Genomic DNA, 23,104 nt, shown 5'->3' with positions numbered 1-23,104 from the left:
ATATGCACATATATAGGATCAAGCAGTTTTCATTGTACCCCGTCCTGTAAACCCTCTGAATCCTCTACTCCTCTGACCCCTCTAAACTCACCCACTTTCTACAGCCCTAGGGCTTAGCTACTAACCTTGGTCCCTGAGACCTTCTTGGAGATACTGTCAGCAATGTCAACACCTTGTGCTCTCTATATCCCCTTGAACTTCCAGAGTTTCTTTATTAAATAGTGTCCCCACTAGAATATTGTATTCCTATGGCACCAAGGCAATTTACTTCTCTAACATAGTTGCATATTTCATATAGCCTGTAAGTAACAAAACCTGAACCCAAATCCATGTGATTCTGAAACGCTGTCCTCTCTCTGTTGCTCTAATCCGTGATGCTTACATGGGCTACTCTCTGCTCCGTGAATAGTGGAAAAGCATTCATTGTCTGTTGCCACTAGCAGTTTTGTTTTTATTTTGGTTGCTATGATTTTTATTCTATTTAAATTTCCTTTCAAATGATGGTCTCCAAACTCTTAGAGTAGATCATCATTCTGTACCTGTCACCATCCGTGTAACTCTTCTCAATTTTCCCTCTCTTCCAGGATGGTTCATACTTGGCAGAATTCCTGTTGGAGAAAGGATACGAGGTGAGTGACTCGGTGCTGCTGGGGTTGCCCGGGATTGCTAGGATGCAGCTGCCTTGTTTCCTCTGTGTGTGCTTTCCACGGAAACTCTGATAACAAATCAGAATCCAAGCATGGCTCTGCCATGGCGCCGGTGATGCTGCCAGCTCATTGTGCTGTCTATCTTGTGGTGAGCACATGGGCTTCAGCTCTTCTGCACGTCTCCCTTGTTCCCTGATAAAGCAGCAGCCTGCGTGAGCCTGACTGTAAGAGTGTTAGGGTTAATTTATGATGTAATGTGCTACATTAAAAAGTTCCACTCATGGTAAAGTCACTTAATTTGGAAATTGCACAGAGCAATAAAGTAGAAGCTGATCTTTGGCAAGCTTGCGTGAAAGATTTACGCCTGGAGGTGTTTGCTTTCTAATAGGCAGCTGTATATTTTGTTGAAGAAGAATCTGTCAGATCCATTGTTGCTGCTATTATCACTGTGTTTTCTTCTTCAACATTAGAAATGATTTGTATTGCATCTCATGTAGTTTAGTGAATATTCCTTACTTTTAAAGAACATTTTCTGCAGGTACTTATGTATAATAAATTCATGATCTATACAGAATAAAAACTTATAGGCTTACACATATTCTGACCTGCTTTGGAAATGTTTGTGTTAATAGTTTTATATTTTCTCTTTTCTACCATTAATTGTAGCAGTGTTGTATAAAAATGTTCAGTTGGACAAATGGAAAAGAACTGCAATAATTTGGCTTGCTAACAGGATTTGAAGGAAAATGGGATTAGTTTTTTTTTTTATTTTATTACAACTCAGCATTTTCTGATAGCTATGAGTATCAGAAGTCATAGCAGTGTTTGGAACCTCTGTTCTATAGTAGTTTTATATCTTCAATATGAAAGTAAGACACGTGTAATTATGGGAGTATCTTTGTACACATCTATAGGAATAGATTGCTGTAGTAATTGAGACTAATGAACAAAAGCAAAGTGATTTACAGCAGGTAATAATGAGTATTGGTTTTAGGAAGAAGTTGTTTAGTTAAGCTGTTCAGGTATATGTTAGTAAGTATCAGGAGAATATGGTAGGGATACATCTGAAGTGCTCTTTCAGATATGTATGACCTGCTGCTACAAGGTGTATGGTTGCCAGTGATGGGAGTGAGTTGCCAGAGAATTAGGATAAGGAGCTGGGTAAGCCCAGTTATTGTAGTATTGAAGATGGAGATGTGTTGTGCTGTACTTAGAGGTGGACCTGTGGGACTGTGAGTAGAAATGAAGTTAGAAGTAATAGGCAGTGACTGAATGTAGTCTGTAGACAAGGAAGTGTGTGGCTCTATGCTTTTCTAATGAGTGGACTAGTGGGTGGGCAGGCCTTGGGACTAGTCATGCTGTGTAGGTGTTGTCATTTGCAAGCAGGAGAGTTGCATATGTGTTGCTTTGAATGCTGCTGGAGAAGGCAGAGAAGACTGTCCTGTAAAGCTCTATTCTGGTGTCTCATTGAGGAAATAACAGGCTTCAAAAGACAGGCAGGATGCAAGATTTGCAAATAGGAATGCCTGGTGAGCTGCAAATGTTTGAATTCTATTAGCATTTGAAGTTAAAAGAGTACATTTTATTCTGTTACAGAAAGACAGCAGAAGACTTACTTCTCAAATCACAGTTAATTGATTTACAGTGAAATAGGCTTTATCTTTTTATGCTTTTGGTCACAAGTAAACATTAGGGTGATAAAAAATAGACAGCATTGGAAAATTTCCAGGATTATCAGCTGCGGTTCTTGGTTATTCAAGATCTCATCATGAGCAGGGTAGAGTTAGACTGTGTGTAATTGAATGACTGGAAACATGGCCGACCACAGCTGGGTCCAGAGTCAGTGACAGCAATTTTGGATGAATGCAAACTTCTACCTCAGTGCACTCTCAGCCTTTAGTGCTGACACACACAGGCTGCTTCAGAAGCTTGTGATTGACCTTTCTTACATGTCCCTGGGAGCTGCTGATGCTGCCTTCTTGTGAACAGATAGGGTTCTACTGTGTAAAGGATGAGAAGAACGGTAGTGAATGACTAGACTGGGTGAACCAGTTGGACCTTACTTCTGAACTGTTTAAGTATTTTTTATTACACCAAACATTTTTACTTCATGTGCATATGTGTTTGTGCTGCAGCATGTGTGTGTAAAGGTCAGAAGAGAACTTGTGGCAGCTAGTTCTGTTTTCTGGGAGGATTGAACTCAGGTCATCAGGCTTGACAGCATATACTTTTATGTGCTAAGCTACCTTGCTGCCCTTACCTCTGACCTACTTTGACTGTTTTCAAATTCAGTTTCTATTCAGAAGTAGGAAGCTTACAAATAACTAGAAGCAACATAGGTTTGGTAGCAAAGTGTGGGCCAGGACTAGATGAGCACTGAGGGGCACCACGGTGAAGCTGCTGTGTTCTTGGAATAGAAGAGGCAGACTTGGATTTGCTGTCAGTGATACAGGGAGCCTAGTATGGTGAAGCATGCCTGTAGAAGATCAGAGCTAAATCAGTGGGGAAAATAACACAGTTAAATAAGTCCCTTTGTTCCATCTGTACTTAAGAAACAACAACAACAACAAGAAAACAGGCATAGAAAACTTTTATCATGGAGCAACATGTAAGCAAAGCAATAGCATCCTTTATCCATGTACCTTTAGATTTATGAAGCTTGGACCATGGCTGTTTAATGTGGTCACTGAAACCTCTGCATATGAACACACTCTCCATGGGCCTTCAAAAATAAAGAAGTGAAATACAGTTAGTTATCTTTTGATAATCTGCAAGGGATTGGTTCCAGGAGCTTATGCATATATCAAAGTCTGAGGACACTTAAGTTACCTATATAAAATATTATTAGTATATTGCTTATACATATTTTATGTATATGAAATCATCACTAAGATAGTTATTATACCCAGAATAATGCAAATATTACATAACTAGCTGTATTAATTAGGGAATACAGAAAAGTCTGTCCTTGTTCACAACAGATAGACAGGCTGCAGATTGTTGTCTCCATAGTTTTAGAGTCTATGGATATTCAAAGTTTAAGGTTTTACATATATATATATATATATATATATATATATATATATATATATATGCTTCATCTCTGCCCCAGTTCTACCATGTTCTGGGATTACAGGCGTGTGTCAGCATGTCTGACTGCTTGTTCATTTTTTAGTATCTGCAGATGTCTTCATAGTGAGGAAAATCAAGAATTGTCAGGTGTTATGGACAGTCACCCTGGGGACACCTTATATATCCTATATGTATGTAGTATGTGTATTCTGTACCTTGCTAAAGCTTAGTGTCCATATCTCTTTTATTTATATAGCTTAGAATAAGAAGGTAAATAAGTGGTCTAGTCCTCATAGCAGTCAGCCTTGGGGCTTGGGTACTGGTTGGCTTATTGTATACAAATTCTCTGTTCTTGCTTAGCTCTGTATCCTTAGTCAAATTTCTTGACCCATCTAAAACTTTGTTTTCTAGATTTCTTGGTTATTTTTTGTTTGTTTGTTTGTTTTGTCTGTAAAGTAGGGATGATGGGCACATCTGTCTATTGTCCAAGATTCCTGAGAAGATTGGATGAGAGAGCATTTGTGAAACAGTCAGGGGAGCTCTGTGAGATACAAGGTGCCCCTTGATATTAGAGTGGCAGAGAGAGTGAGTGGGGACAAGCAGGGGCATATAACTGTAGAAGATACTATAGTCTAACTCATGACTTGCAATATGAAAGCAGGCATGTTTTCTTGCCTAAGATTCTAGACCTTAGACATTCCCTCATATTCCCAGGGAGAAAGGAAGGTCAACAGTAGTGGAAACCTGCTATGGAAGTACATTCTAGTGTGCCTGCCTTCTCAGCACCACGAGTTTAGATAGCTGACAGGCAGCATGGTGACCACTACAATGTCTGCTCATTTTTCACAGAGAAAAAAAATGTGAGAAATACAGTCTAATACTGAAAAAAAAAAAACCAAACAAACCCCAAACCAAACCAAACCAAACCAACCAACCAACCAACAAAACAAACAAACAAACAAACAAACAAAAAACAAGTTGAACTCTGCAAAAGCTAACGTTATCTGTGATTATAAGAAGATAATCGGTTTTTTAATAAACAAACAACACCAACACAGAGTATCAGAATTTAATGTCAAGAACAAGTTCATTTGGGTTTCCCTTCTAGTAAAGAAACCGTGACCACCTCCCTAAGATGGAGTGTCAAAGCAGAAAAGAGACTCAATTCAGTCTGATGTTATGTGAGAGGTGTGTTTTAGAATGTGGACTTCTTCCTCTTCCTTTGTATGTGAGGCGTTTTGAGATATTTTTCTTCAAAATTGTTTGCTGTTTTAGGAGCTTGGTACTTTGATTAGAAAAAAGGCCAATCTTCATATAGATTTAATCTTTAAACTGTGCAGTGTACTGTCAGGATAAAACCAGTGTGCCCTTTAGCTGTATGAGTTATGCATTGTCAGACAGTGCTCTCATTTGTGGTATGGTGATTGTAAAGATCTGCTGTACTTACCACCAGTAAAGACCAGTTGTTGGTTTGTGGCCATTCTGTGTCATAAAGACCAGTGTCTAGTATGTAGTCATTGCCAGGTAAATGTCAGCTGTTGATACAATCTAAGTGATCCATACTTTCCAAAGATGAATGGCACTAACCATCCTTGGGAGGCCATCCTCCTCCAAAAACAATGTAGATACTGGAGAATTTGAAATCCAGTGGTGTGGATCACCTATCTTCTTAATAAAAAAATGAAATAAAAAACCCCACATTTCCATGTTTTAGCACGTAATTTGAATTCAACATTTTGAAGTCAAACCATCTTTGCTTTGATATTGGGAAAACTTGAAATTTTGACTGAGGCATGAGCTTTGTATGTTAAATCATCCTCTTCCACGTAAGTACTTAGATGTCCTGAGCTAGAATAATTAATTACAAGTCTGATTAAGTTTATATAAAGGTCACTTGGCTTATTTATTTTCTCAGTTTGCTTTCCTAATTCACATCCTCTTTTCTTCCCCAGTCATGAAAAAGGACTTACCTATTTTCTTTCTGTAAAGAAAAAGCTGCTAATCTTAAATTCTTAACTAGATTATGAAGTTTGCACACATTTTGGCTTGTCTTAATGTTTGTATTTCACCTGCCTTAGAAGCAGACAGACTCAGCTTTCATTAGTTCTTAGAATAATACCTGCTGTCATGGATTAAGTATTTGGCAAGTCTTTCTTCCCTTCTATACACATGCCAAAAGTTGGGAGTGAGTGGAAATTAAAACATTTTTTTTTCTCTACAGAAAAACAAAACAAAAAGTAGTGCTTATTGGCTGTCTTCGTAGATGTGACAGTAAATATGTGCTTATATTTGATTGAACTTGGTGTCCAAGTCTGTTAAGATTGTACAGTATTCTTTATCAAAACCTTTCAAGTTGTTTTATTTAGGGCATTTCTCTGTGTGCTTTTGTCTATTGGAATATGTGATTTTTCTAGAATTCAGTAATCAAGAGAAGGCTGCCCAAATAATAACTATATTTTAATTTTCACATAAGTTACAATTTTAGATCAAAATAAAATGTTTACTGAATACAGTAGAACACTTATATTGGAGAAATCTGTATATTAGAAGTAACTTTGATTTAATACCAAGTTTCCTATGCCTTAGTAAAATGTGAAATTGTCCCTTATTTAATAATATTCATTAATATTATGGATTGGTGTAACTTGCAGTTCATTATAAGTTTAATAATGCATTTTAATTTAATGCTTCTTCAGTTTTATGTTTGCCTCCTAAAATGACAGTGAAGTTTGCAACATTTCTTTCCTAAGGTATTTTCTTATTTACCAACTTTTCTTGAGTTTTGTTTTTTTGGAAAATGGTGTTACATGCTTTTCTGTTGGCAAAAACAGCTAACTAGCTGAAGTATTAATTGTGGGTATGCTGTGTCTTTAGCAGAAGTCAGTTTCTTGTGTATGCCATATGAAACAGCGATGACATTTCTTCCTGTTTGAAAGAAGGCCTTATGTGCTTATAATTCCCCTTTGCACTTGGAATGTTTGAGTCATGCCAGGGATTAATTTTGGGTTAAAATAGACAGAAAACGATTGAGTTAAAATATAGAAGTGTATTCAGCTGCAAACAAATCTACCCAACATTAGAAGGAACACTTCTAAAATAAGTCAAGGATTAAAACTGCCACCAGTGCAACTGGAACCTGGGCAGTTGGTGACATAAGCTGATGTTAGCATTGGCAGCACAGAGGGAGAAATCTTGACACAAGGAGGAAGTGGGACCAAGTGTGGAGCAATTTCTCTCATGTGTCAGACACACACAGTAGTCTTTTCTTTAGTATCAGGCAGGTATGCCTTGCTGTACAGTGACTTTATCCCTTCACACTGACCAAGGCCATGTCAAGATTTTATTTTTTAAGTTTTTTTTAACCTTTGAATCTTTTGCGTCTTAAATTTAGTAATATAAAAATCTCCTCCTTCATCTTTATAGTCTGTCTTTCTAACTTTTCCATACAGCTGCACAACAGCAGTTGCTCTCTGATTTTATCTATACTTCCAGAAAGTGATATAATTTGACGTAGCACTGAGAACTTGGGGAAACTGTGGAAGCTTTATGCTCTCTGTTAAACAGTTTTTAAAAAAGCAGTTTTACAGCTGCAGCCTCAAGTTTGTCTTCATTTTCAAATCAGAAATAGGCTTGCCATCAGTATGACCGAGTATGCTTAGAAGTCAAACCTGAGTATTTGTAACTGCATGAAGCCTTGTAGTTGTCTAGTTGCTTACATTTAGATTGACAGGAGAAACCCTGGATGAAGTCAGAAGCAGTGTGCTCCTAGCACACAGGCAGTGGCTGGGCAGAAACTAAACTCTGGAACTCTTTCTCATAATTTACAAATTTCATGTAAAAGTACTACTGTTTATAGTTTTTCTAGAACTTTTTATTAGCAAATGAACTTCTGAGTTGTTTGTTAATCCTCATTTTATATTTATAATTTTCTTTTTTTCTTTTTATACTTAAAACTCAGGTCCATGGAATAGTACGGCGATCTAGTTCATTTAATACAGGTCGAATTGAACATTTATATAAGAATCCTCAGGCTCATATTGAAGGAAGTAAGTAATTTTTTTTCTAATTTTTTTCTGTTGCTTCCTATTTTTAGTTAAGATAATTTCAAATCTCAGTACTCTCAGCCCATCTGGTCACAGTTATTCACCCAGGAATGACTGCAGCTGAACTGAGCAGTGGATACCTGTCCTATAGCTGCCCTCAGCTTAGTGCCATCTTGGTTGGTTATTACGGTAGCATTGTGTAGACAACTGTCAGAGACCAGTGGACAGCATCACTCTCATTAGCGTTCTTCAGGTCAGATGTCCCTGCTCCTTCAAGTAACAGCAGTTCTGTATTAAAATAGCACTTTTTTGTTTCTATATTTGGTTCAGTTTGGATCTTTGTACATTGTTTTTTTTTTTTTTTTGAAGATTTATTCATATGGTTTATTCTAAGAGTTTTAAAGATTTTTTTAAAATTAAAATTTAAAAATATTACCCTTCTCCCAGGTCCTCTCCGCCTCTCTACTGACATAACTTTATATACATTTAATTTTTTAAATAATTCTTGAAGATACTTTTAAATCTCGATGATAACTCAAATGATACCAACATTGCTTTAGAGGTCAATATCAGCATTTAGTGGCTTTCTTACTTTTGTTGCTATTAATTTGTTTGTTTGTGCAGAACAGTATCACTTAGCATGCTACACTATTTTCTCATTTGATCTCCTTACTCTGGTGGTTAAAGAGAATATTTTGTACATGAGGATATGGAGACACAGAAATATTGTGACTTACATTATCAGATGCCATGATAAGGACAGAGCTCAGCCTCAGGCACAAGGCTTTTCAATCTATGTGTTGCTTAGTGTTTCTGGCTAGCAAGGGTGATACAGTGAGATTGTTACCCCAAAGTGATTTAGATGTCTAAGAAGAGACAAAGGTTAGGTTACTGTTAGGTATTGATATCATCAGGAAGGTGACCCAGCTATCCACAGAAAAGGTTTTTCACCTAATGTTTAAGTTACACAGAATATCTTTTTAGAAGTTACTATATTAAAAAAGATCAGATAATCACTTAGAATTTATAATGTTTCATATATATTAAATAATTTTGTACACAAACCATTTTCATGGTATGGATTTTTTTCATTTTTAGCATTATATTATGAGTACTTCAAAGATTTTGAATCATATCACATGTAATTTCAGATTAGAAGTGCTCAATATATAATATTTTTATTTTTGTATAAAATGATACCACCATTGGATCTAGGTGTAGACTAAGCTAGCAAACCGGTCACATTATTAGACTAATGAAGTCAGTGCAAGTCAGCCTCAGCACAGTAGTTTGGCTAGATTGGTTGTGCCTTGAGCAGTTATGTTACTACCATAGTCGTTTTATAGCCAGCTTAAGGACTTATTCTGTAAGGCACTTAAAAACCACATGATGGTTTATGGACAAAGTTTCCCAAAAAGGACTATCCTTTCTATCATGAGTGTGCTGTGTACAATACTCTCTCAAGAGTATTGTACATTATTCCAGGGTCATATTTGTCTGCATCTCACTTTTAAATAGTACATCTTTTAACTACTTACAGCCCTGTGATAATTGTCTAACATCCTCAGGATATTATAATTTTTGAACAAGTGTATTTGAGTTTCCTGGTAATATAAATCCACACAGACTAATCTTTCTATATTATATGTTTCTTAAAGATAAAAGTCATATTCTGGTACTCAGTGATCAAATATGTTGTTTCAGTTTTCATCTTGTTGGAAGGAGTTGGTACACAAGGCAGGATCTTGCTAAGTTGTTCAGGTTAAATACTTAGTTTTCAGGGATGGGGAATCACGTCTGGGAACATTTCCAGTTTGTTCTTCATTTTCATACTTGAATAATATGGGTTTTGTTTTTGTTGTTTCTGATTTTTTTTTCTAAATCTTAAAGACATGAAGTTGCACTATGGTGACCTCACTGACAGCACCTGCCTAGTGAAAATCATCAATGAAGTCAAGCCTACAGAGATCTATAATCTTGGCGCCCAGAGCCATGTCAAGGTGAGACCTTCCCATTGCTGTGACTTCATTGTAGTGTTCTCTCATGTGTACTGCTTCTCAGCACAAAACAACTACCAGTCCTTAACATGTTTAGTCATCAGTATTACTTAAGCAATTCATCCTAATAAAATGCTTTCCATTTTTAAGCTGAGGTTTCTGTTACTGAACAGTATAATGAAAAATTTCAACTAACATTGAAGTAGCAGTTTGTATTTATTTTAGGTTGTGAGCCTCTGTTTTGACATTTCATATCAATCTGTGAGAGAAGAATTTTTTTAAATTTTAGAAACCTTTATTCTAATGTAAATTTTTGGTAGTGGCTATATGACTGGATATTCCTGGATATTCTCAGGTTGCAATATATTGTTGAAATGATATTCTTTGGGTTGCAATCACATGTTAAAGTTAGCTGAATTAACTTTTTTTTGTGACTTGTGAATCTGTTTTTAGCCATTCCCTCTTTCTTGTGAGACTCAGTGTTGATTCCTTCCCATAACCTCGAGCAGCTCTTCCCAGCCTTCTTTAGTTGGTCTGTCTGGAATCAGTACCCTAAACTGAAGCAGCTCTTCCCAGCCTTCTTTAGTTGGTCTGTCTGGAATCAGTACCCTAAACGTGAACAGCTCTTCCCAGACTTCCAGCTTCTGCTTGACTCAGGTTTCTGTGGCTCTATCCTGATGTTTTCTTGGGTGAATGAAATTTGAAACCAGGGCTATTTTGTTTTATTTAGGTACCTATTCAATCAAGTGGTTAGTAGAGCTTAGAAATCAAAACAGATGGCTTTAAGCTAAAAAAAAAATTCAGAAATATCTATCCATGTTTCTTTTCTCTGTTTAAAGAACAAATACAGTACTTTTATTGGAATATTTGAAGTGTTTTCATGTTCCTCCACATTTTTCAGTTTTGTATAGAATGTGGGCATTATGCCTACTATTCACACCTCTGCTGCTTAAGGCAGGAATTAGGACCCAAGTCTAATAAGCAATGGAATAAGCCTAGTCACAAAACAGCAAATTTTGGAAATTGAGGGCCCGCCTTTGGGTTGCAGGCTTTTGTACTTAGCAGGTAAGAGCGCTGACTGCTTTGGAAGAGGACTTGGACGTGGCACCCAGCACTCACATGGTAACTCACAAGCACTTATGACTTCAGTCTCAGGGAGGCACCAGGAACACTCATAACATACACAGGCAAAAACCTCATACACTTGAAATAAATCTTAATAGAAAAGACAAGTAATTGCCTGCATTACTACTAAATTTGAGATTAGCTCATTTTTATTTTAAGACAGACCTGAAGATTTACAAAAGTATCCTTTATCTGTGTAGATGCTCTTTAGAAAACAGCAACAATAACAACACCGCCAATTCCCCTATCTTTCTCATTACTTTTCCCTTTATTTCTGCCTTTTGGGTGTTGAGCAGTCCCTCATATTTGCTAAACACATGCCAGAGCTCATCTTATCCCTCTTGGTTTCTTAATCTTTTGGTTAGTATATGTTATATGTGGGTTTAGAAATCTATTCTCAGTGTGAGGTTTATATTCTGCAGTTGGGGCTGTTTTCCTAGGGATTTTGAGTTTTTCCTCATGATGAAGACATGACTTAAGACTTTGTGTTTCAGAGATTATTCGGTCTATACAGAGAAGTATCAGTTCTGTCATTCCAGGAATAAGGGCTGTTTCCAATTGAAGCAGTTAGCTTATCTTCCATTCTCTGACTCATCCGAATTCTTTTCATGTTCTGACCAACCCCAAGAGACAAAAATGGGGTATGTGGAAATGACCGTTTCACTTTTCTATTTTTATAATTTTCAATTTTTTCTTTTTTGATTGTAGATGGTTTATAACCTCTAGAAGCTGTAAGCTGGCATGACAAAAAGATGGAGCAATTTTACATTTATTTATAAACAACCCTTCTTTTCTAATAAGTATCTAATGTGCTTGTCTTTTCCTTTCTCCAGAATATCTTACAGTTCTACAACATGTTATAGATCTTGAGTTGTAGTGAGCACAGGAGTAGTAGTTTCATTCTGGAGTGATTGTACTCTAAAAAATAGGAAACAGAAACAGTCTGATCGATTGGTTCTAACTTAGTACATTTATGAATTATTTGTTTTTATGGTATTTTAGCTGCTTTTCTTATAGAGTCAGTTCATTGCCAGGAGTGGTGCTTAATTAAGATTCTTTAAACGCTTTTTTATTTATTGTGGTGTATACATGTATATGTTGTATGGACTTGTGTATAACCGTGCCTGTGTGGAGGACAGCAGAAAATGTGCAGTTGTTTCATTTCTCCTGCTAACATGGACTCTGAGGCTCAAACTCATGTTAACAGGCTTGCCAGCAAGTGCTTTTACCCACTGATGCATTTCGGGCCTTAGAATTTTGGATTTTAAAATAATTTAATCTTTTAACAAATATTTGTGGAACATGTACTTCTTACAAAATATGGTACAGTGGCAAACAGAGATATGTGTGAAATCCACTCAGGGTGCTTCCTGCCCTCCTTCCCTTGTAGTATGATTGGTGCAAGTGTCACAGATTTGAAGAGTTTTTGAGTGTGTAGTGGAGGGTTAAAGGGTACTCAATCTGAGGGACTAGGTGCCATCAAGTGGGAGAGGGCGAGCACTGGCTGTGCTCTTAAGATACAAGGGTGGTGTTTACAGATGTAGTAGGAAGTGCACAGTTGAAATGGAGGTAGTAACATAAAGCTGAGAGTCAAAAGTGAGGAAATTTTGGCCACATTTGCAGTGTGAATAGCATTCAGCAGAGTGCAAAGAATACTGAGGAGCAATGTGAAAGTGGACGAGGTAGGGAGCTCGGCTAAGCCAGGCAGCTTCTGTACGTATTGACCAGAAAGAAGCTTATTTAGACATGAATACTAGAGGCCAGGATCTACAGGTGAGGTTGCACAGATGTAGGTGTTATGTGAGTGTGGTGGCTTTGTAAAGCAGATGAGGATAGATTAGATCACCTGGTGAGATGAGTGGATCCTTCTGTGGTCTCTGGAGGAGGAGGGAAATCCTAGTGCTCAGAGACCAGACAGTTGATTCAAGAACTAGGAAAGATTTTATTCCCAGTACTTGAAGAACACTCAGATGACAGCATGTTTTGACCTACTTTGAAATACATTGTGGGGCCTGAAATCTGTTGGGTTGTAAATTCAGTTTTCAGAATCCTTAAGGTGGTAGCTGGAGAAAGGGAGATAGAAAACTGCAGGGAAGTTGCCTTGTAAAGGGTATGGGGGAGCAAATAAGGATAGCAGGAACCAAGGAGAAAAGAGGCAGTGGGTGGACTTATGTGTTGGAAATTAAGAAAGTAGGCCTTTCTAGGAAGAAGGGCATAGGCAACCAGGACAAGGTCAATGGCCTTAGCAGTAAGACTGAAGATCTACTTGTAATATTTCTGTTTGCTTTTGCATTGCTGGGGTTGGGAACCAGGGTCTCATGCATAGTAGATGTGTGTTCTGTCACTGGACCATACCCTGTATCTGGCTAAGGACTTTTAAATAAGAGTATCTGAAATAGATGTAATGGAACTGACCAGATTCAGCACAGGGGTTTTAGTAGTTGAGTGAAAAGGGGATGTAAAATGAGTGAATTCTTTTCAAGGAATTTCCTGTTGGAAGGAAGAGAGAACAACATAGTAAAGCTTAGATCAGTGTCCCCTCAAAATTGCTAGGCCTCTTTCCCAGACTCTGATTTCTCAAGTCCAGGGTAAGGGTGAGAACTTTGATTTTTAGGAAGTTTCCAGTTGGTCCTTAAGCTTAGTCTGGTAGCCACATTTTGGGAAACATTTCTCTAGCATTTCAGGTTGTCTTGGTTCATTCATACAGTCACTTTAAATGCATTAATCTTAAGCCTTGTCCTTTCAATGTACCAGCTTCTGAGTCAGGTAAAAATTAGTCCTCCTAATCACCAGTTCATGGCAGTGTGAGATTTTAAATCACAAAAGACACCTGTAACCAAGAATTGTGAGAGTGGAGAAAGTCTGGAGTGAGTCTTGTATACCTCACTTCTTCACACCCTACTCTTTTGTCAGGTAGTGTGTAGCCTATGAGAATTGATACCTTAAGAAAAAAATCCTAATGTCTCAAGACAAAGCATGAGTACGATACGTGTCTTTTAAAACACACAACTTTTCATATCTCTGTGCAGTAAGCTAAAGACAAGTTGATGCTTAGATGTGGGTAGTAGACACCAAGAAGGGGATTGGCCGGGGCTGTAGTGTCCTCACAGCTCTCCTGGCTTACTGCCAGACAGTGAGTTTACAGTCCTCTGATCACTCTAAGCTGTAGTTATGGCTTCAGATTTTGGTCTGTTTTGATATTATCAAGGGATTAAAATATTAGTTCTAAATGTTAATATCTTTAAGGAATTTACTCTGTTCATACAAAAATTAAATAAAAATTTGTTTCTGACTGGTGTAATATGTTCAGTAAGATCAACATAAAATAACATGCTATTTTGTAATATTTTGAAAGATGGTCTAATATTAGCACATTTTGTGTTTAATTTTGAATTCTTGACTTTGAGACTGGGCTTTGTTTGTGTTGGCCTCATGTTGTGCAGAATAAACTCTCTATCACTCACACTTCCAGTTAATCTGATGTGGGCCTTGGTATTGCTAAAAGTAAGGAAAATAAAATAATAGGAAGCTGGTCTGGCTTCCTGTAGGAAGCCAATGAAGATGAAATTGCTTCTTGGAATGAGCCCATAGCAGTCTGGGAAATACTGACTGAAGACATTTTTCTGAATCATAAACAGTAAAATTATGACTCATGAAGTAGTTCATTGAAAGGCTGATTGGATCTTATGTGGGAGAAAGTGAGGGATGACTGCAATGTACCAGTTATTAAAAGCAGTTAAACCTAGCATATGACATCATCTCAGTAGGAACAAATGATACAGTTTTGTAGTCCTGCCCATCTTGGGAGTGAAAAAAATGTTTTAGGAAAAATTAAAAAAAATTCCCGTGAATATACATTTGTTTCTTATGTGCTCAGCATTCGTTATCGTTGTGCTTTTGGAATTTGTCTACTTTTTTTCCCCCAGCTTCTTTGATGACCTTAGGTCATTCTACAGTCACAGTACTGTGAGAATCTTCCCACTGTGAACCTGGTCCAGTGTTGATTGCATTTGCCTCACAATATTATGATGGAATTGCTTTGAATTTTTTAAACATATGAAAATTATTTAGTCATAAGCCAGTCATGAATGAGAAATAATTTAATATGACTTTCACTTTTGTAAATGAAGTCATCCACTAAAATCCATTTGATAACTGCCTAATCCAGAATGGGAATTCAGGTCTTCATATTATATAATTTATTTTAAAGGCCAATAAAGAAAATTATCCTTACCAGTGACAAAATAAGGTAGTGTTCATAAAGTAACATCTTTTCCCACATTGCAGTATTTCTTCTTGTACTCACTTTCTCTCCCATGCCTGCAGTGTAGTCTCATTTTAGTTTTGAGAAGAGAGTTTCAAATCACCTATCAGTGATGAAGACCATTATTATATTTCCTTCAAACTTTCTCTTATTGGACATCTTAACTCCATAGTTTGTATTCCTCGTCTCGTCTTCAGCCATCCTTACTACTTTCTCTTGTGATTCTCTAAGTTACTTGCTTCACTTTTTTTTCTGTGACAGTAAGGAGGCCTGAGTATTTGGTTGAAGGAGGTAGGTAAGTGAGCTGTGATCCCCTTTCCATTATTGAGCACACCAGCTGGTAGATTCTGATTGGAGAAGCCCAAAGGGAAGGAGGCTGTGTAAGCTCAGGAAGCTGACCATGAAGCAGAATTGCTTGTGAACAAGGGGCTAGTTGTTGTTGTAGTGATCATGCAGTCACTAAGTCAGAATCAGGGAGAGAAGCTAGAAAAGCAAGTCCAGCAAATGAAACTGGGAATAAAAACAGGCATAGAAATTACATGGGTAGACCCTGGGAAAGAGACCAAGCAAATTTAATTCACCAAGCAAAATAATTGTCATCTATTTCCTGGAGGTTCTGAGTTGCAATTTACAGATTGATAACTAAATCCAATATTTACTCCAGAAAGCGTGAATCTCTTGGGAGAAGGGGCAAGTGGCATGTTGCACTAAGAGCATTCATTATGGTGAGAAAGGCAGGTTGACTTTATATCTGGCTAGTATATCACTGACCTAGTTATAACACAAAACAAACTGCAGCAACATGGCCCTTAATTGTACAGTTATAACAGAGCAGGGGGTAGCCTATTAAAAGTCCACAACCAGCATCAGAGAAGGACTGTTTTTCTGTGTTGTTACTCATTGATCTATTTATTTTGGATGCTGGAGACCTAGCAGGGAGGTGTGAGCAAGAAAATGAATAGACGGGGAACATTGCTATTGCAGTTAGAAGGGACATCCTCAAATATGAGTCAGGGCCTGGCCCTGTACACTCTCATGGTAGAGTTCATTAATTTTCCATTGATGAGCACGGTCATCTACATCTCTTCATAAGCCGCTGCCTTTTGCTAGACCCAGTGCAGAATGCACTGTGGCGGTGGGCATTTGTAATCAGTATTAGGATAGCAATTAAATATGACTTTCACTTTTGGGACTGTCCTCATGAGAACTGGGCACGGAAAAGGGATCTTAATTTAGGGGTGTACATTAGAGTTCCTTGGACACATTCTGAAACTGCACATCCAGTAGCCTGCCCTGTCTCTCACAAGACTTACATTTGAGGTTTTCCATTATTTCAAATTCTGGTTATATCATGAACTGACTGAGCCTCCTAAGGCTTGTTTTCTCCAGTAAGCTGCATACCTTAGGTTGTAGTGTCTTCTACCAGTGTTCTTCTGTGGGCCCATGTTCTTGCAGTGGACTGTAACACTCCTTAAATACCATCTGCCTTAGTCTTTTGACAATACCAGCTTTTATTGAAAGCTCATTTTGATGCCAAGAGCCCTGCTCTTCTTGTTTGCAGAATACACCATCATCCTTAGGGAGTAGATCAGAAATGAATGCTGTGGGTGAGAAGGTAAGGAAGTGCAGATTGCCTATTCTGTCACCTTCCCACCTCCAAGCTTCCTGTGCTCTTTGTTCATAGTTTGGACTAACATGAGGCAGATTATTGGAAGTAGATGGAGCTAAAAGTTCCGTGGTCAACATGCTAGTCAGTGCTGCTTCTGCTGAGGATGAAGGTCGCCGTTTGCTTTAGCTGTGCCTTGAAATGCTAGGCAAGACTGCTTTCCTTGGTCAAGGCTTATAGTTGCTCTGCTGAAACATTAGATTGTGTGGTATAGTCTAAAAGGGGAAATGATGCATGGGGCCCTTTGTTTTTTTATTACATGGGCCATAGAATTCTGAGGTGTCAGAGCTCTTGGCAGTAACCCAAGTCATGCCTTTGTTTCACAAGTACCTGCCTGAGATTGCCAGTTGATGGGCAGCCAAGCTCTGTGTAGCCTTGAACCTAGGGCTGATTCCAGTTTGTCATCTGTGCTACTGAGCGGAGATGACCCAAAATGGGGATAGGGCAGGGGAACCATTGAACTGTGACAGAAGTCTTACCTCTGTTGTCATTCCTATCATTTACTACAAAAAGTGAAGTTTGAATGTAGTGGGTTGAATTAAGACGTTTTCCTTGCTGGAGGGAACTGGTTAGAATTAATCCCATATGAGTGGTATTTTTATAACTAGGAAGCTCTGAATACAATGCATGATACAGCATGATAAATTAATACACAGGGAAAGTAGGAATGTATAGAATTAACTCATCTGAAATGACCACATTTTGAACAAATTATGTGTTAACATATAATAATAACACTAACCTGTATGAATTGTGACTGTTGAGGCGCTGAAGATAACTTATTTTTCTTAATAGATACCTGAATTGATCAACATTTAAAGAAATTGTTACATTATCATATTCAGTTCCTGAATGTGATCAAAGCAACATAAATCCTCTAGTTTGTTAGCACATTGTTAATATTGAAATACCTCGTAGGCCTGAGGAGCAAACAGCTGTATTTTGAGAGAGAGCCATCTTTGCAGCCTTGAGAACATAAGGGTTTATGTTGTTTTATATCTAGACTGCTATGCAAACATGGGTCCACGCATGTTTGAGTTTGCATGGATCTGTTTCTCAAAAATGTGACCCCTTTACAGAGGATGTAAGGTGACATGAACAATGTCTGTAGGTAGGTGACAAACCTCAGCTATGACGGAAGACAGTTGCCTTTTGTGTGTTCTTGCTCTGTAGGCCTCTCTTCATTCTGATTACTTGCTGTCCTCTTCTGTACAGATACAGTCCTTTATACCTCATTGCAAAGAAACAGTTCATGATCTCTAGGATGAAATGTGCTCTTTTAAAACTCCCGTATTCATGAGGATAGGTAGGTGTGTACACTGCTGGTGGGGGTCTCTGCTTGTCATCTGGCTCACATTCTTCTTGGAAGCCTATTATAGATTTAAGCAATTGAATTCAAATCTAAAACCACTTAAAAAGTCCTTTATAGTCCATTAAGAATTTTTATGGGAGAGAACACTCTATGAAAGTTCTCCATTCCCTGTTCAGACAGATTGTTCTGTTTTATTAGATCTAGGTGGTATTATAATTTTGATAACAGCTAATAATGCTTGGAATTTTGTATAGAATTAATGGACCACACAAAGGTGTGTTTGTTAGCTTTTCCAACCTTAATCTATTTACAGTAGTAGCTTTTTTTTTTAACTAAATAAAATCAAAAGTATTTCACTCTTGGAACAATTTATGCATATTAAGCTAAAATTAATCAAATCACTAAATGTTCATGTGTGTCTTAATGTTCATGTCCAAGATGATTTTGTAAATACTAACGGGAAGAAATGTTCTCATTAGTAAATGTACTGGGAGTGAAACAACCTTTTCTTTTCTTTTTGTGATGAATGCAAACAGATTTTAGAATTCCTTATTAAGTGAGTGTATAAATAATAGGTCTATTTAATATTTGAAGGCAGATATACATTGCCTTCTCTCAGATTGGTGTCTGTATTTGAAGAATTAAGCTCCCCTTTAAGAGACTTAATAGATCCTGGTTTTAGGCACAAATCTCACTTTATCATTTTAGTATGTATTTTGTTTATAAATTTATTTTTTTAAGTAGTCCTTAAAATTGGAACAAAAAGATAAGTGAGACCTTTTTTAACTCAAAGAAATTTAATGCATAAGCATTAAATTTTATTTTGGTTTCTATCTTAATCATTAATTGATACTTTATCAGTACCAGCCACAAGAAAATTTTATGTACTATGTGGTGTGTACTTTTAAAATATTAATATCAATGATTAATAGACATAATTGTTATTAAATCGTAACAACCTATGTATCTTTTACATGTTTATTTTGTAATATGTTAGAATAGTTTTTTTGTTTGTTTGTTTTTCTGAGACAGAGTTTCTCTGTGTAGCCCTGACTGTCCTGGAACTCACTTTGTAGACCAAGCTGGCCTCAAACTCAGAAATCCACCTGCCTCTGCCCCCCGAGTGATGGGATTGAAGGTGTGAGCCACCACACCCGGCAAGAATAGTTTTATTCATAAGACTGCATGAAGTGTTGCTTGGTCTCTGATAATGGCTAAATTCATCAGTAGGACTTGGAGAACTCTTTGGAAAATGGTGCATTTGAAATATGAGCTAAGTTATATATGGTCATAGTATTAATGAGTAAAATGGAATTTTACAGAGATGGTGTTGGGAAGTTGTGAAGAATGGGTGAATAGAGTGGAAGTAGCGTAATCAGGGCTTCTCATTGTTTGGTGACTCAGGGCCAGCACTCTTCTCTCTGTTGCTTTTCTCTTTTAGAAATGAATAATATCAACAAACCTGACCTCCAACTCTTTAGCAGCCCCTCGTCCTGACTGTCAGTCACCCTTCTTCCCTATGACTCGAAGAGAGGCTACTTTTCTTTGTGTTCCTACTCCCATAGAACTCACTCTGGAAAGGGAGTCTGTTGTGCATGGGTTAAGATCGGTCACAGCCAGGCTGAGAGGCTCTGGCCTACTCTGGTAGACTCTGCTTGTCTTTTCTGGAAAGAAGCATTTCAGTGTTGATTAGAGGAGAATGGTTATTACACCATAGTATTTGTTTTTACATCACAAGAGCAAATACTACTTTTGTTTTTACCTTATATTAAATATTATAAGTTTTTTTTTTGGCTAAGTGGTCATTTATCCTGGCAAGATATTTAAATGGCAATTTTGATTAAAATCAACTTATTTTATTGAATTTATTTACTTAAGTTTCTTAAGTATCTCAGTTTTTACTTTTATTTTTTCAATAGTTAACTCTTTAAAAGTTATTATATTAATTAAGAATTATTAGTATCTGTAATGGGATAAGTATTGACTATGCTAAAAATATTTTATTAATATCTGTATTGGGTAAAAAACTATTGGCTCCGATAAAAACTAGATGCCTTAAATAATGCGCCTTTGGAAGTCACTGTTAATGACGTTGCTTCACAGAGGAAGTCCTAGAAGTTTCCAGCAAGTTTCTGCTCTTGGGTAGGAAGGCTACCCTTGATCTAGATGAGAGACAGGATTATTCCTTTAGGGACCCAGGAAAAGTTTCTGCCAGGAGGATGATTGTTATGCTTCTTTATACACATAGATGGCAGCAGAGTGTCACAGACATGGAGGTCAGCCTTGATTTTAGAATGAAAGATGAGTGACAATACACACTGATTTCCATCAGCTTGGTTCCCTGGGTTTTAGTGTAAGTAAATCTAAAATAAGAAAGAAAGCTACTATTGATCACACACAAGTATAGCAGGATGGAAGAAGCTGTGGGGGACTATGATACACTGAATTTCTGGACAAATCCCAGGTGGGAAATCTTAATCTTTTCAGGTACGTCTTCTATTGTAAGATGACTAAAAGCAGCTATGATATTGTGTGTGTCAAAATAAAAAGACAGTGAGGACAGAGTGGTGGTAAGGGAAGAGGGAAGGAAAAGAGAAACCTTACGAAAGTTTCAGTGTCGAGAAATGGCCTACTGCCTGTGTGTACTGTGGGGTTTGGCCTGCATGGCTCCTTTTTAGTTAAGCAAGTTACAAAGAGGAAATGTCAGTCCACGAATCAGGCAAACATTCCATGGGAACATTTGCTCAAATGTCAGCATTTTAAAAAATAGAACTGCAGTCTTTTATGGCCCAGTCTCCAGGCTGGATTTTTTATTAAATACACAAGTACAAATGTGTTTGTTCAGAACAAGTTCTCAATTAACAAGTCATTTTATGCCTTAATTAGCATTCCTATATAATGACATAATCACTGTAGAAGATGACAGTCATCATCATAATTAATATTTAATATGTGTCTGGCTCTGACGACCTTTCTGTGTGTTCTCACAAACTTCTAGGTAATTTTCACGTTTTAGAATTGTATTTGGTAAAAATCACAGAAAGGAGGAGCTAAGGAAATAGAAGTGCACTTATTAGAGCCCGCAATCTGCAAGTTTGGTAGAAGGGCATTTTGTAACAATGTAACAACTGAATCACAGTGGTCTCTTACTGCTTACAAACACTCCTAAAGAACTGGCAGTGTTGTTCACCAAACATTTCCCCCACCATTTTTTTTTTTTAATTCTCTTCAGGCAATTTAGTATCATAGACTAATCTCTCTGTCACAAAATTGATTCTAAAGGTGTGTATAACAACTTGCTTAAATACAGTATCTGGCAAGTCTCTCATGTGACAGCAACGTATTTCTCACATAATTATTTTCCTAGTAAATTTGATATCTTAACAACCCCTTCCCTCATTTCTGAGTTCAAAAAGTAACACTTAATGTAATTTATTTCTCATAGTTAATAAAGGCTTACTTGAGAGTCTTGCCGTTCACCCTCTAGCTGCCTCAGCCGAGTGAGGTCAGGAGGGAATGTGGTGGCCAGGGTAAAGGTGGTTTCCAGCATCACTTTGCTGGGGACTGTAATGGCCTCAATGGGGTTTTAATGATGCATAAAACATATTTTGGCTGTTTCTTGTTACTTATTAATGATTAAATGAGTTTGCTCTGCCACATATTGGTAAGAAAAGATATGTACTTAGGTAGTTTTTCTCTCTTAAACTATCTACTGTGTTAGCTTTAATTTGTATGCACAGGAAGGTCTGTGTTAACTCTTTTTATGTTTTTAGCATTGCTACGTGAACATAAAAACTATACAAATTTTGATTTGTATACATGTAATTATTTGACAATTTTAATTAATTTAGTAAAATTTAATAAGGTGAACTTTTATCATCCCACATGTTTAAAAAAATCTAAGTATAGGTTATTAAATACAAATTCTTTTGTACGTTATTGTTAATATGGTATAGAATAGTATATACTACTTGAAAAATAATTTTTAACTAGAATATTGTATTTTTTAGATAACTGCCTTCCTTTTGTATGTTTAGCTCATTTGGCAGACGTTAGATTAAGACTATGTGCTTTTTCTTAATAGGATGGTATCATACGTAGTATTTATTTGACCTTTTCTTTGCCATGGTTTTCATAAAAAGGACAGGGTTGCAACATCACTTCCTCAAACTCTTTAGTTTCAAAAGAATCATGTTGCACACAGCCAAATATGAGCGATTTGTATTGCTTACTAACAGAAGAACATTGTTCTCTGCTTAAAAACAAACTGCTGATTTTATTAATGTTATCAATGGTATATTAACTTTCCTTGATATTATTTTATATTTTATACAAACATTTAGATGTTGAATAAATAATAAAATACTTTTGATTTTCTCATAATCTCTTAAATGTACTTTTAAAAAGGGCAGCTTTTTCCCCAAACTAAAATGGAATTTATATGAAACATAGAGGAAGATTTCTATGTTTTATTGGCATCTTACAACAAACTTTAATTTATGATCACTTTATATTTGTTTACTTGAGTAGACATTACTATAGTTTAGATATTTAAAAACGTTTTATAACATTATAGCTTAAGTAATATTTGTCTTACTTGATTTTTCAAATTATGTCAACATTAATGTTCTTAAAGAAGTGGTGTTACAGTCATAGGAAAGCGGAGGCACTCTGTTGTTTGAGTGATGCTACCAGAAGATTTAAGTAGTATTCTTAAGGTTTTCTGGTTTTTTTTTTTTTTTTACTCCAAATGTGTTCTGTTACCTGAAAAAATTAATTTAAAATGGTAAATACTTTTAAAAGTAAATTGATAGAATGGGATTGTAATCATAAATTATTTCTTTTCAAGTGTTGATAATCTTTCATCAAGTACTAATGAGCAGTGGGAAATGAAAATATGAATGATATAGTGTTCAATTTGGGGCCAAACTATATTTCCTTTTATTATTTTTTTTATAGGGTCCAGGGTAGCAAATAC

The 23,104-nt window shown here is 36.7% G+C and overlaps 1 protein-coding gene across 1 annotated transcript in view; it reads left to right on the top strand.

Annotated features, from left to right (window-relative positions):
• The window catches only part of Gmds (GDP-mannose 4,6-dehydratase), a 515,369-nt gene that overhangs the window by 96,712 nt on the left and 395,553 nt on the right, over positions 1-23,104 (top strand). Inside the window, exons 2-4 of the mRNA XM_021180416.2 lie at positions 585-629; positions 7,678-7,765; positions 9,653-9,762. Coding sequence (XP_021036075.1) covers positions 585-629; positions 7,678-7,765; positions 9,653-9,762 — 243 coding nt within the window. The remainder of the gene's footprint in view (positions 1-584; positions 630-7,677; positions 7,766-9,652; positions 9,763-23,104) is intronic.

This window comes from Mus caroli, chromosome 13 (assembly GCF_900094665.2).
Source record: "Mus caroli chromosome 13, CAROLI_EIJ_v1.1, whole genome shotgun sequence".
NCBI classification, from domain to species: Eukaryota; Metazoa; Chordata; class Mammalia; order Rodentia; family Muridae; genus Mus; species Mus caroli.
Note: the sequence above shows the minus strand (reverse complement) of the source record. Positions and strands in the feature narration are given on the sequence as shown.